The sequence below is a fragment of the Eleutherodactylus coqui genome, chromosome 1, assembly GCF_035609145.1.
Source record: "Eleutherodactylus coqui strain aEleCoq1 chromosome 1, aEleCoq1.hap1, whole genome shotgun sequence".
NCBI lineage: Eukaryota > Metazoa > Chordata > Amphibia > Anura > Eleutherodactylidae > Eleutherodactylus > Eleutherodactylus coqui.
Genome location: NC_089837.1, coordinates 70,409,240 through 70,422,858, shown reverse-complemented (window position 1 = coordinate 70,422,858; position 13,619 = coordinate 70,409,240). Strand labels below are relative to the sequence as shown.

Here is a 13,619-nt window from a genome sequence, read left to right as displayed (position 1 = left end):
CTCACAGGCTAATTGGTATAACTTGCAGCGCTGTGATATTACATCACACAGCCCGGACTGCGTCCCCCTCCTTTACTGTTCCTGGCTCAGAGGATTATCCGCTGTTAATGCATATCAAGGCTGCGGAGGACGCGATAATCTGGAGGTATATCGCAGCCCGCCTCCGGTTTATGTACCGCACTCTGTGGTCTTCATCGTTGCGCATCGGCACATCGTACGTATAGAAATTACAGATAGTTCTTCATTACTAATATCATGCAATCAATATAATGGATCTGCTGGTATTAGGTAATGAGCGGATGTTGCCCACTACAAATCCAACAGATACTCTATCATGCTTGATTTTTCCGTTAGTCCCCATCTCTAATTATTACCAGGCACTGAGCATGATGTATGGGGATCCACAATATGAGAAAGGGGTTGTCCAAAGTATCCTTATACTATAATTAAAAGGGATGCCTAGGAGTAGAAAAACATGGCTACCCCTGTCCTAGTTTTGGGTGCTTCTTCAGCTCAGCTCTAGTGAAATGAATTGGGATGAGCTGCAATACCACATACAGCCTGTAGACAGGTGTGGCAGTGTTACAAAGCACTGTACAACTCCTTTAATTTCCCACCATTCCACAAGAAAGAACATCCTTCACTGTCTCTTAGAGGGGTTGTAAGAAGTTCTAAAGATGTCCCCAATCAACAGGACAGGAGCTAACTTTTTGATCGGTGGAGGTCCAAAATCACCGGTACCCCCACTGATCCGAAAAATGGAGGCCATGCAGGTGCACCACTGCTCCTTTCACTTTAATGACAGCGCTGGAGATTGCCGATGCTTTTGAACTTAGTAATCTGTGACGCTGCCACTGAAATGAATGGAGCAATGGTGCCTGCAGGACCTCTGCTCCTTTCACTTGGGGACCACCCGGACCCCATTCACTGGAGTCCCAGTGCTCGGACCTCACCAATCATGGATAGGGGATAACTTTAGAATATGGCAAAACCCCTTTAAATTGGTTCCTGCATGCATCACTACTTTGAAGCCAATCTTTCAAGCAGGAGGAAACCATTCCCTTGTCCTATAAGCTGGGATATGGTTTTACCCACAATGCAATATGCCATTTTATCACCTCTCTGCAGTGTTACAATATTTGCAAACAAGGTTCTGTTCATACATGCCCCATGGCTTATATGGATAACAGAAGGAACAGTACTGTGCTGGATCCATCGCTTGACAGGTCTTGACGGCAGCTGACAGGTCCCAGATGTCTGTGGGGGAGGTCCCTGGTTACTTCAAGGGCAAGAATGGTGCTGCATGTGGCGCTACTCACTATTAACCCTTTCCAATCCAATTTGTATCCTGGTTTTACCAGGGGGCTTACTCTTTGTCTGCCGTTATACAGCGGATAAAGCAAGTACTGCATGAGGTGACACGCTGTATAGGCTCCGACAGCGCAGAAGCTGGCAATATACAGTAAGAGAACCCCGACGGACGTCTTCCAACATTGGAGCTCTACAGCCTTAAATCTTAATGTCTTTACAGGTCAGACAGTGGATTTGGAAAGGGTTAAACCTGGCGAAATTGCAGATGGAGCCTATGATGGTAGTGTGGGCATAGCCTATGGGTCCATCACATGGGGCAGTGACAAGTGGCAATCCATGATACAAAAAGTTACCTATTTAGGCTGTATTTACACAAGAACCCATTATTTTCAATAAATAACTTAAGTGATTTTTCGCTTGCCTCCATAGCGCGAGACTGAAAAACCGCAGCATGTCCTATTTTCGTGCAAGTCTCAGGAGGGAATGGGACATGCCATGTGCTGCATCCTGCCTATCCCACAGCACATGGACGGGGTGTCTGTGCGCTGCAAACTGCTCCCGAGAATCTCAAGCGCAACTTGCTCTCAGCCGTGTAAATACGGTCTTAAAGGAGGTTCATTAAGGCCAATGCAAACTATATGGGGGGGGGGGGGTCAGACGATTGTTAACAGGACTCCCGTTAGCCTGAGAAAGGAATAAGACCGACTTCGAAATGCACTGCTAATAAAATGTTGGCTTCTATCAAGTTGCCCCTGAGGTTTCCTATTTGGCAGCAGAGCTCATCTCTCAGCTATTTGCCGTCTTCTAACACCGCACGGTGGAGCGGTCATCTGGTGCTCCGCCCGAAGAGGGCAGTAGCCGAGTTCTGTCGTGCAGTGTGGTGTGCCACATCTAATCCTCTAGTATTCCTGTCCATGGAGCACTGGTTCCTTTTTTCTTTCTAACCTACTTATAATAATGAAAGTGGCTTTTAATTTTCTTTTTACCATTGGACAACTGCATCAGGCTGAAAGACGAGCTCCAGCCAATCATAGAAGACAGTTATGTGACCCAAACAAAAAGATTGGCATCAGACTTGTTCAAATACTCACTCAGCAAGTCCTAGAATGGTCTCCGTTTTGTACTGGCTGTCTGTGGCAAATCTCTGCACGTCCACCCCCTTGCCGAGACCTTGGAGGATCTGAGCCTGAGTGAAGTCCACCAGCCGCTCATTGTAATAGTGCAGTTGTTCTATCAGGGCCACCAGTTCAATAGGCCAGTTGGCATTGGCATAATCGGAGACATACTTTGTTACCAACTTGATGAGCACATTTGGGTCAGCCTACAGAAGAAAATAAATGTTAGAGTGCTTTAGAGGGAGAAAAAACAAACACTTAAAAAAATGCTATTAACTAATATGTAATCAGGATGCAGAATAACAGAAGATTTCTCATTTTTCACTCCACCATCCACAGTAGGTCAGTCTTGGAAGATTCAGATTCAGTTTGACATCTTTGACAACTTAATGGCCTCATTCACACAGCAGAATGACAGCGCAGATGCCAACAAGGATTCTGTGCCAAAATACACATTGCAATCCATGTGGATTCTGTGTTTCGTTTTCAATGGAAATCATTGTCCGAAGTGGCCGTTGTCTGAACGTTATCTTATTTGGAGTAGCAGAACTCCCTCCGGAGCGGAGTTTGGGAGTTTAAATATGTTTTCCAGGACAATAAAAAAAATTTAATTAAAAAGGCTTAGAATGAATAAAATTTGAATACTCAGTTGTCCTGGCCACTCCTCATCCAGCGCTGCACAAATATATACATATGGACAGATAGAATAGGATAAATGGATCAAGATAGATAAATCAGGATAGGATAGACAGACAGCCAGGAGACAGAAGAGAGAGAGGCAGGCAGACAAGAGAGAGGCAGACACAGACATGAATCAGAAGACAGACAGGAGACACAAAAGACAGACACACACAGACAGGAGACACAAAAGACAGACACACACAGACAGGAGAGACAGACAGAAACAGGCAGTAGACAAGAGAGACAGACAGAAACAGGCAGTAGACAAAAGAGACAGACAGAAACAGGCAGTAGACAAAAGAGACAGACAGAAACAGGCAGTAGACAAAAGAGAGAGACAGAAACAGGCAGTAGACAAAAGAGACAGACAGAAACAGGCAGTAGACAAAAGAGACAGACAGAAACAGGCAGTAGACAAAAGAGACAGACAGAAACAGGCAGGAGACAAAAGAGACAGACAGAAACAGGCAGGAGACAAAAGAGACAGACAGGCAGGAGACAAAAGAGATAGACAGACAGGAGACAAAAGAGATAGACAGACAGGAGACAAAAGAGATAGACAGACAGGAGACAAAAGAGATAGACAGACAGGAGACAAAAGAGATAGACAGACAGGAGACAAAAGAGATAGACAGACAGGAGACAAAAGAGATAGACAGACAGGAGACAAAAGAGATAGACAGACAGGAGACAAAAGAGATAGACAGACAGGAGACAAAAGAGATAGACAGACAGGAGACAAAAGAGATAGACAGACAGGAGACAAAAGAGATAGACAGACAGGAGACAAAAGAGACAAACAGACAGGAGACAAAAGAGACAGACAGACAGGAGACAAAAGAGACAGACAGACAGGAGACAAAAGAGACAGACAGACAGGAGACAAAAGAGACAGACAGACAGGAGACAAAAGAGACAGACAGACAGGAGACAAAAGAGACAGACAGACAGGAGACAAAAGAGATAGACAGACAGGAGACAAAAGAGATAGACAGACAGGAGACAAAAGAGATAGACAGACAGGAGACAAAAGAGATAGACAGGCAGGAGACAAAAGAGATAGACAGGCAGGAGACAAAAGAGATAGACAGGAGACAAAAGAGACAGACAGGCAGGAGACAAAAGAGATAGACAGGAGACAAAAGAGACAGACAGGCAGGAGACAAAAGAGACAGACAGAAACAGGCAGTAGACAAGAGAGACAGACAGAAACAGGCAGTAGACAAAAGAGACAGACAGAAACAGGCAGTAGACAAAAGAGAAAGACAGAAACAGGCAGTAGACAAAAGAGACAGACAGAAACAGGCAGTAGACAAAAGAGACAGACAGAAACAGGCAGTAGACAAAAGAGACAGACAGAAACAGGCAGTAGACAAAAGAGACAGACAGAAACAGGCAGGAGACAAAAGAGACAGACAGAAACAGGCAGGAGACAAAAGAGACAGACAGGCAGGAGACAAAAGAGACAGACAGGCAGGAGACAAAAGAGACAGACAGACAGGAGACAAAAGAGATAGACAGACAGGAGACAAAAGAGATAGACAGACAGGAGACAAAAGAGATAGACAGACAGGAGACAAAAGAGATAGACAGACAGGAGACAAAAGAGATAGACAGACAGGAGACAAAAGAGATAGACAGACAGGAGACAAAAGAGATAGACAGACAGGAGACAAAAGAGACAAACAGACAGGAGACAAAAGAGACAGACAGACAGGAGACAAAAGAGACAGACAGACAGGAGACAAAAGAGACAGACAGACAGGAGACAAAAGAGACAGACAGACAGGAGACAAAAGAGACAGACAGACAGGAGACAAAAGAGATAGACAGACAGGAGACAAAAGAGATAGACAGACAGGAGACAAAAGAGACAGACAGACAGGAGACAAAAGAGATAGACAGACAGGAGACAAAAGAGATAGACAGACAGGAGACAAAAGAGATAGACAGGAGACAAAAGAGACAGACAGGCAGGAGACAAAAGAGACAGACAGGCAGGAGACAAAAGAGACAGACAGGCAGGAGACAAAAGAGACAGACAGGCAGGAGACAAAAGAGACAGCCAGGCAGACCCCGACAGAAGAGAGGCAGACACAGGCAGGAGAGAGGGGAGAGAGCGAGAGATAGATAGGAGAGCGAGAGATAGATAGGAGAGCGAGAGATAGATAGGAGAGCGAGAGATAGATAGGAGAGCGAGAGATAGATAGGAGAGCGAGAGATAGATAGGAGAGCGAGAGATAGATAGGAGAGCGAGAGATAGATAGGAGAGCGAGAGATAGATAGGAGAGCGAGAGATAGATAGGAGAGCGAGAGATAGATAGGAGAGCGAGAGATAGATAGGAGAGCGAGAGATAGATCTGGGATAGATAGATAGATATGGGATAGATAGATAGGAGATAGAGAGATAGATAGATAAATAGATATGGGATAGATAGATAGATAGATAGATAGATAGATAGATAGATAGATAGATAGATAGATAGATAGATAGATAGATAGATAGATAGATAGATAGATAGATAGATATGGGATAGATAGATAGATAGATAGATAGATAAATAGATATGGGATAGATAGATAGGAGATAGAGAGATAGAGAGATAAATAGATATGGGATAGATAGATAGATAGATAGATAGATAAATAGATATGGGATAGATAGATAGATAGATAGATAAATAGATATGAGATAGATAGATAGATAGATAGATAGATATGAGATAGATAGATAGATAGATATGGGATAGATAGATAGATAGATAGATAGATAGATAAATAGATATGGGATAGATAGATAGGAGATAGAGAGATAGAGAGATAAATAGATATGGGATAGATAGATAGATAGATAGATAGATAAATAGATATGGGATAGATAGATAGATAGATAGATAGATAGATAAATAGATATGGGATAGATAGATAGATAGATAGATAAATAGATATGGGATAGATAGATAGATAGATAGGATAGATAGATAGATAGATAGATAGATAGATAGATAGATAGATAGATAGATAGATATGGGATAGATAGATAAATAGATATGGGATAGATAGATAGATATGGGATAGATAGATAGATAGATAGATAGATAGATAGCTAGATAGATAGATAGATAGATAGATAGATAGATAGATAGATAGATAGATAGATAGATAGATAGATAGATATAAGACAGACAGATCCCGCTCATGGAGTGGTTTGTGTATACAGGCACTTACAGTCTATACAGATATATACGCACAAACACTGCACCATGACAGATGAATTACATGATCCATAAAGTCTTCTCCGCTGGCTATCATGTGTTCCGGTAGACGGGAGTTGTGTTTAATTGCCCAGAAGTTATTATGTAATCATGTATTTCAGCGGCTTTACGTGACTTTAATCTCCGGCGGCTGTAACATCAGCCCTACATGTAAGGAGTAATTGTGGGGGGAATGTAATGTGAATGTGACTTGCAGGAGGGGAAGGTTGCACTAACTGTGCTCATTTCATGTCATTAGCTTTAATCCGAAGCCTCCATAAAGAAGCCACGTGTTGCAGGATGTGAGGAGCTGCTGTACAAGTGGAGATGAAGGATTTTACGATAGCAGTGAAGCAAACGAGTACAAGCGGAGCAGTGGGAGAGTCCGCACAATGCTGCAACGTCCCACAACCACAGGACTCAATCATACTTGTAGCAATGGGAGGGCTGCGGGGTTGGGAAGGCTAGAATTAAAGGGACTCTCCTATTAGTACAGCCCTAGTCTTCAACTATACCAAGACATATCGAGTTCATATATAGCAGGGCTGGCAAACCTCATTTTCACCAAAGACCAGATCAGCAATATGGTTGCCTTCAAAGGGCCGTTTAGAAGGGCTCACTCTCAGGGGCGTATTTACAATACACTTTATGCGTGTATTTTTTGCGTCTGCGATAAAGACATTTTATGGTTCAAAGGTATTTTATTGCCCGCAATGGAAAGTACAGTTCAACAACAATACTGTTTACATGTCTGTCAGGGACGAGTCACTGTCACGTCTCCTGACGGTTTTGCTTTCTTTCTGACATCCCAAGCAGGTTTTTAAGAAACAAATAATGCAAGTCTAAACTTAAAGGGGTTGTCCCGCGGCAGCAAGTGGGTCTATACACTTCTGTATGGCCATATTAATGCACTTTGTAATATACATCGTGCATTAATTATGAGCCATACAGAAGTTATAAAAAGTTTTTCACTTACCTGCTCCGTTGCTAGCGTCCTCGTCTCCATGGTTGCCATCTAATTTTCGCCGTCTAATGGCCAAATTAGACGCGCTTGCGCAGTCCGGGTCTTGTTATCTTCTCAATGGGGCTCCGTGTAGCTCCGTGTAGCTCCGCCCCGTCACGTGCCGATTCCAGCCAATCAGGAGGCTGGAATCGGCAATGGACCGCACAGAAGCCCTGCGGTCCACGGAGGGAGAAGATGCCGGCGGCCATCTTCACCGGGTAAGTAAGAAGTCACCGGAGCGCGGGGATTCAGGTAAGCACTGTCCGGTGATCTTTTTTAACCCCTGCATCGGGGTTGTCTCGCGCCGAACGGGGGGGGGGGGTTGGGAAAAAAAAACAAAAACCGTTTCGGCGCGGGACAACCCCTTAAACGCTGGACTTCGTTTATATATATATATAAAAACTGTTTCAATTACAGCGGAAGATTTTCCAGTCCTGCATTCGCCCATAAGTTGAGATGAAAAACGCCTCACAGCCAGAAACCATGTTCAGAAATTCTCCCAGGGATTAAGTTCGGCAGTGTTTAGGGGCTAAATTGAGATATAAGCTGCGATTACCCCCACATCTTTAAATGACATGCCGCAAAGCCTGAGAATTCCAGTTATGTGCTACCTGCTATAACACAATCACACAGCAACCATATTTACTGAGTGACGCCAATTACAGGAGATAAAATACTTAACGTCTCAGCCCGACACGGCCATTTAAAGGCAATTGGTTAAGGTTTAGGCACTGAATGACAACCTAAAGGAAACAACTTTCTCCCTGGTGCTTTGCTATTAAGCGTTGCAGATTGTGACGGGGTGCGGATGCTTATCGCAATGGCGCATTGTTCTGGCCACTCACAGCAGCAGAAAAAGGCCTCACACTTTGCATACTTGAAATAACAATGTGGAATCTCTGCTGCGCTGAATGTGCATTAAGAGGGGCATGAGGCGACAAATACAAACACACTACTTAATCCGAAGCGGTCGGGATGTAGTTTGGTACTGTTATTACGCTCTGGTGTAGGTGTTGTAATTACGGCATAAGGCATGGCGGCTGCACGAACAGAGGTGTTGATAAAGCAAGAGGAATGAACTCAGGGAACAAAAAGTTTCATCAAAGGACTATTTAGGCTTCTTTCACATCTGCTTGTCAGAAAGCGGCCTGATACATGGATAGATATACCATCATCATGTTAGACAGCGGAGAGCAGTACTGAGCAGTGATGATGTGAATAAACAGCAGCAGGCAATGCACCAGTAGCTGCAGCAGGATTTATGTGTTAGGCCCCCTGTCCACGGGCAAGGCAGAATATCGCTAGTGATATTCCGCTGCTGGGGAGCAGAGAAGAGAGCTGACAGATAGGCTCACCGCAGAGAATTGCGGCAAATTGCAGCATGGCGCGATTTGAGTTCTGTGAGCAGAGAATCACTATGGAAACGCTATGTAAAGCGTGCACTGCGTTACTCGTGGCCGGATTATCACCTTGAGTAACACAATGCACTCAATCGTCCATGGACCTCCGAGCCCTTTGTCCATCCATGCTCTCCCCTCTGCTCTCATAGATTTCAATGGGCACTATGACTCGTGCCCCTCTACTTCTTCCCATAGCAGAAACTTAAGTGACATTATAGTGCCATCCAGGACAGTAGGGTCTGGTGTTTGTTTCTTGCTTCATACCCTTTAAAATGAAAGAAGGTCCTGCACAGTCCACAGTGTGTAGCTCATTTTATCCCGGGGCAAATGATTTGGGGAATGTGTTATATTACCTGGTGCCCTCCTTTATTCCTGCACTGCAGCTAATCTGCCTTTTCCTGAGGCCCTTATCTGGTGATTCAAAATAGTCGCTGCACCCAGTTGTTAATTGATGCACATGTTGCTTTCTGTGCATAGAACCCACTGATTTTAACGGGTTCGATCACATGAGCGTATTTTTTCACGCGGTGTGTAATCGCGTGAAAAAATCCGCGGCGTGACCTATTTTGGAGTGCATTACGCCCTGCAATACGCCATTCAAGTGAATGTGCATGCGCAAATAAAACCATGCCGGAGTAATCCAAAAAGGTAGGTATAAGCGACTTTTGTTCGTGCAAATATGCAGCGTATTTGCATGATCGAAATGTGCTTATGCCGGTGTATACGAGTCCTAATTGTGACCCCCATAGGGCCGCAATAGTAACCCCCATAGTAGTGATAATGACCCCCCATAGTGGTTTTAGTAGTAATAGTGACCCCCTTAGTCATCCTATATTGTCCCCAGTAGTAATAGTGACCGCCATAGTAGTGATAATGACCCCCCATAGTGGTTTTAGTGGTAATAGTGACCCCCTTAGTCATCCTATATTGTCCCCAGTAGTAATAGTGACCGCCATAGCAGTCCCAGGGATGCGGACCAGCCAGAGGCTGGCAGCACCCCTGTAGGCTTGTCCATCAACCTGCCTGCAGCAGCCGCTGCTGAGTCTGTGACCGCTGACCTCTCACCTCTGATGTCACTGGTCAGGAGAGTTCAGTGTTCTCAGACTCACCGAACCAAAGCTGGCATGCGGAGAAGAATCCCTTTAAGGTTTAATGCATGGCTGGCAGGCCACAAGACCAGGGCAGTGGGGTCGCATTCAGCCCACGGACCTTGTGTTTGATGTGTGCTCCGTTCTTGAGCCAGCCTTGTTGTATATTGATGGCCATTCATCTGAACAACCATCATGCAATACTACATTGCTGCTGTAGGGAAAATATCTGTCTGGTCAGGGTCTTGCCCGGTAATATCAGCTATTTTCTGAAGGGGTTGGGAGCGGGACCCAGGTCATATTCTAAAATGGGTTTTCTCATTGATCGCGCCCAAGAAGGGTGGGAAGTTCTGTTTCTGCTCCATTTTCTGTCAGCCTTTTCCTATTGTTCGGAGTTATTTCTATCAATGCATTGATGGCTCAAGTTCATCCAAGGACCTCATTGGCCCCACATTTCCCTGTCGATATATTATACACTGCTTTCCGAAAATGAGACCTGCCCTGCAAATAAGCTCTATCCTGATTTTTCAGGATTTTTGGAGAGGCTTGAAATATAAACCCTACCCCAAAAATAAGCCCTAGTTGCATTACATTTAAATAAAATAAAGGATTACGTAGCAGGCTTGGCCCAGGTAACTCCCACTGCCCTCCAGAGCTCCAACGCGCTTCTTGCAGTCCTTGGCCGCCCACAGAAGATCACTTCCTGGTTATAGGATTCATAAATCCCACCTCCAGGAAGCGATGGCTCCGATTGGTTCTTGAGTGCTTCTCAACCAATCAATGCAGCGCTCGATGAACCAATGCAATGGCTGTGATTGATTCATCGAGCACTGCGTTGATCGGTTCTTCGACCGCTGCTCAGCCAATCACAGCCACCACATTGTGAATTGGCCAATCAGTACCACGGCTCAGCTAATGTGATGGCTGTGATTGGTTCTTCGACCGCTGCTCAACTAATCAATGCAGCGCTTAATGAACCAATTACAGCCATTGCATTGGTTCATCGAGTACTGCAATGATTGGCTGAGCAGTGGTTGAAGAACCAATCATAGCCATTGCTTCCTGGAGGTGGGATTTATAAATCCCATAACCAGGAATTGATCTTGAATGAGTGGCCGAGGACTGCAGGAACCGCATCGGGGCTCCGGAGAGCAGCGTGAGGGACCTGGACTGAGCCTGCTATGTAAGTATAATAAGACATCCCTGAAAATAAGACCTAGCACCTCTTTTTGGGCAAAACTTAATATAAGACAGGGTCTTATTTTCAGACAGACAGCAGACACCCTACACTGGGGCATATGTTACCGCTACAGTCATGGATACACTATATTCTACCAACCTGTTACAACCGTGATTCCCTGTATACACCAAACACTCATTAAACTAGCATCATTGTCATCCAGAATTATGAACGGCAGAGAGATGGCGGCGGGGGCCATTTGTATGTAAATTACACCATTTCTTGGCATGACAAGTTCCTGGCGACTTCTGTAATAGACTCATCACATCCTGAAGGATTCATTCTTTCCTTGTTTGGCAAGCCCTCCATATCGTTGATCATTTTTATGCTGCATTTAGTTTTATCCCCAACTTCTCTTTTCCCAGGTGTCCTGCGATGCTTCCCTGTCACTTCTATCACCACTTGAACGGGCTGTCCGCTTACAAATTGCCTTGTCTAAATTAGGTCCAAAAGTGTTAAAACAATAACAGAAACTGTATTAACTCATCCTCAGCCCTGGCGATCCAGCAGTGCAGGCCCATGATTCTCCCGCTCTGTGTTGACAGTGAGAGTCAGATGACCACTGCCCGCCCCTTCTCCTGGCATCCTGGGCATCATGATGGCAGGAGCTCGGAACAGTGATGCTGCAGCCTCTGATTGGCAGGTAGTGGTCACCTGACTTCCAGGGGACCGAAAGATTCATGGGTGTACAGTTGTGGATGGCTGAAGCTGAGGACAGGCAAGTATAGTTAATTTTATCGTTTTAGTGCATTTGTATATAATGTTAACAAGTCAATTTGTAACTGGACAACCCCTTTAAGCCTTAAAGCGACCTTCCGGTTCCAGGACAAAACTCTGCCTAGGGATTGGGAATCGGGGGTGGGGGTGGGGGTGGGAGTGGATATACTACCTGCTGGCCATTCCTTGCATTGTTGCCCCAGGTGGACTTCAAGGATGGCCACCACAATCTTTTAAGTACCCAATGTACACTGTGCAGCAGTAGTCTCAGGTACTTCACACTGCTCATTGATTGGCCAGTGCTAATCATGTGAGCAGCACTGGCCAATCAGAAAGCAGACGTACACACTACCAACGCACAGTGTTAGAAGACTGCGGTGGCTATCTTTGAAGTCAGAAACAAGAGTCTGGGAATGGGCAAGTCTGAGATAAAAAGCACAGAGGATGCCAGTAACTAATATAACTCCTGCCTCCCATCTCTGTGCACAGCTTCGTCCTGGGACTAGGGGGTCACTTTAAAGCATCTCTTCTGTATTAACTGTAGATGTTCTCTATGGTGGTCTCTCCATTCCACTGTTTCCGGGCACACTGCATTGGTAGCATTAGGACTATGAATCCACAACACCTCTTCTGTGATTGGCCACCGCTGCTCATGGGATTATTGCTGCCCAATTATAGAACAGTGCATAGTGTAGCTGGAAAACGGCAGTGGCCATCCGCCTTGGCCGTAAACGGCACCTGGAACAGCGGGACAGCCGGGAAAGTCCTCAGGGACCGCCAACAGGTCATGTTTTCAGGATTTCCTCAGTATTGCACAGGTGATGTAATTATTGTTGGTGCCTCAGACATTGCCACAGGTGTTCTTACTATAGGAGATCCTGAAAACATGACCTGTTGGTGGTCCCTGAGGACTGGAGTTGGGGACCCCTGATTTAAGGTAATATATCAGCACCAAATCTGTGACCAATCCGTGACATAAACGGTCACGCTGTGAACTTAGAAGAAATGCAACAGGTCAACTTTCAAAGTGGACTTTTTCTCGAAATCCCATCCGCCTGGTTCATGCTGTAATGCTCTGCATATTTTCTACATGTAAATTTACAGCATAAAATATAGTGTATCTGCCACGTTAATACACACAAATACACACTGAACACACAGATATATGCCCTCCAGCATCATTGTGACTCTTTCCCGGTCGGACTGACAATGACACATTCACTAGAATGGGAATTGACTGCTGCAATACCAAGCACAGCCACTGGGCGGACATGGAGCAGATGTTATACTTTGGGGAAAAAAAGTTGACTTCTCTTTTGATCCTGATGTTGTTCCTAAAAGTAGACAGCGCCACCCATAGGTAGCTTCCGCAGCGACTACAATCCCATATACCGGTGAGCGGCCTTGCATAGACACGTAAAATTGTTACTGAATCACCGGAGATAGGACTGCTTCTTCATTTCTATTCCGAGATCATCGGAATCGTCTTTGATATTCTTTGTTTGATGTCTCACAAAAACTTCTAACAATGAATATGAAAGTAAACAGCCCTGACCCGTCCCGGCGCTTCCCGTACCGCCGTGTTCCAAATAGCAAAGAATATTCACATTCATAATACAGCAGCCGATGTGTAATGCAGCACTGATTAGCGCATGGAGCGAAGACCTCGGATAACCCCACAGCATCTATATTTAAAGGGATTTTCCGACACCTTTAAACCCAGAATTTTGCTAAAAGCTTCCTATTGTCACACATTCACCTTTCTAATCTGTCCCTGTGGTCTTCCATTACCAGCCACAGTGATGGCACA

At 45.0% G+C, this 13,619-nt stretch overlaps 1 protein-coding gene across 1 annotated transcript in view; it reads right to left on the bottom strand.

Annotated features, from left to right (window-relative positions):
• Nucleotides 1-13,619, bottom strand: part of NBAS (NBAS subunit of NRZ tethering complex) — a 616,392-nt gene that overhangs the window by 218,036 nt on the left and 384,737 nt on the right. Inside the window, exon 41 of the mRNA XM_066597064.1 lies at nt 2,403-2,632. Coding sequence (XP_066453161.1) covers nt 2,403-2,632 — 230 coding nt within the window. The remainder of the gene's footprint in view (nt 1-2,402; nt 2,633-13,619) is intronic.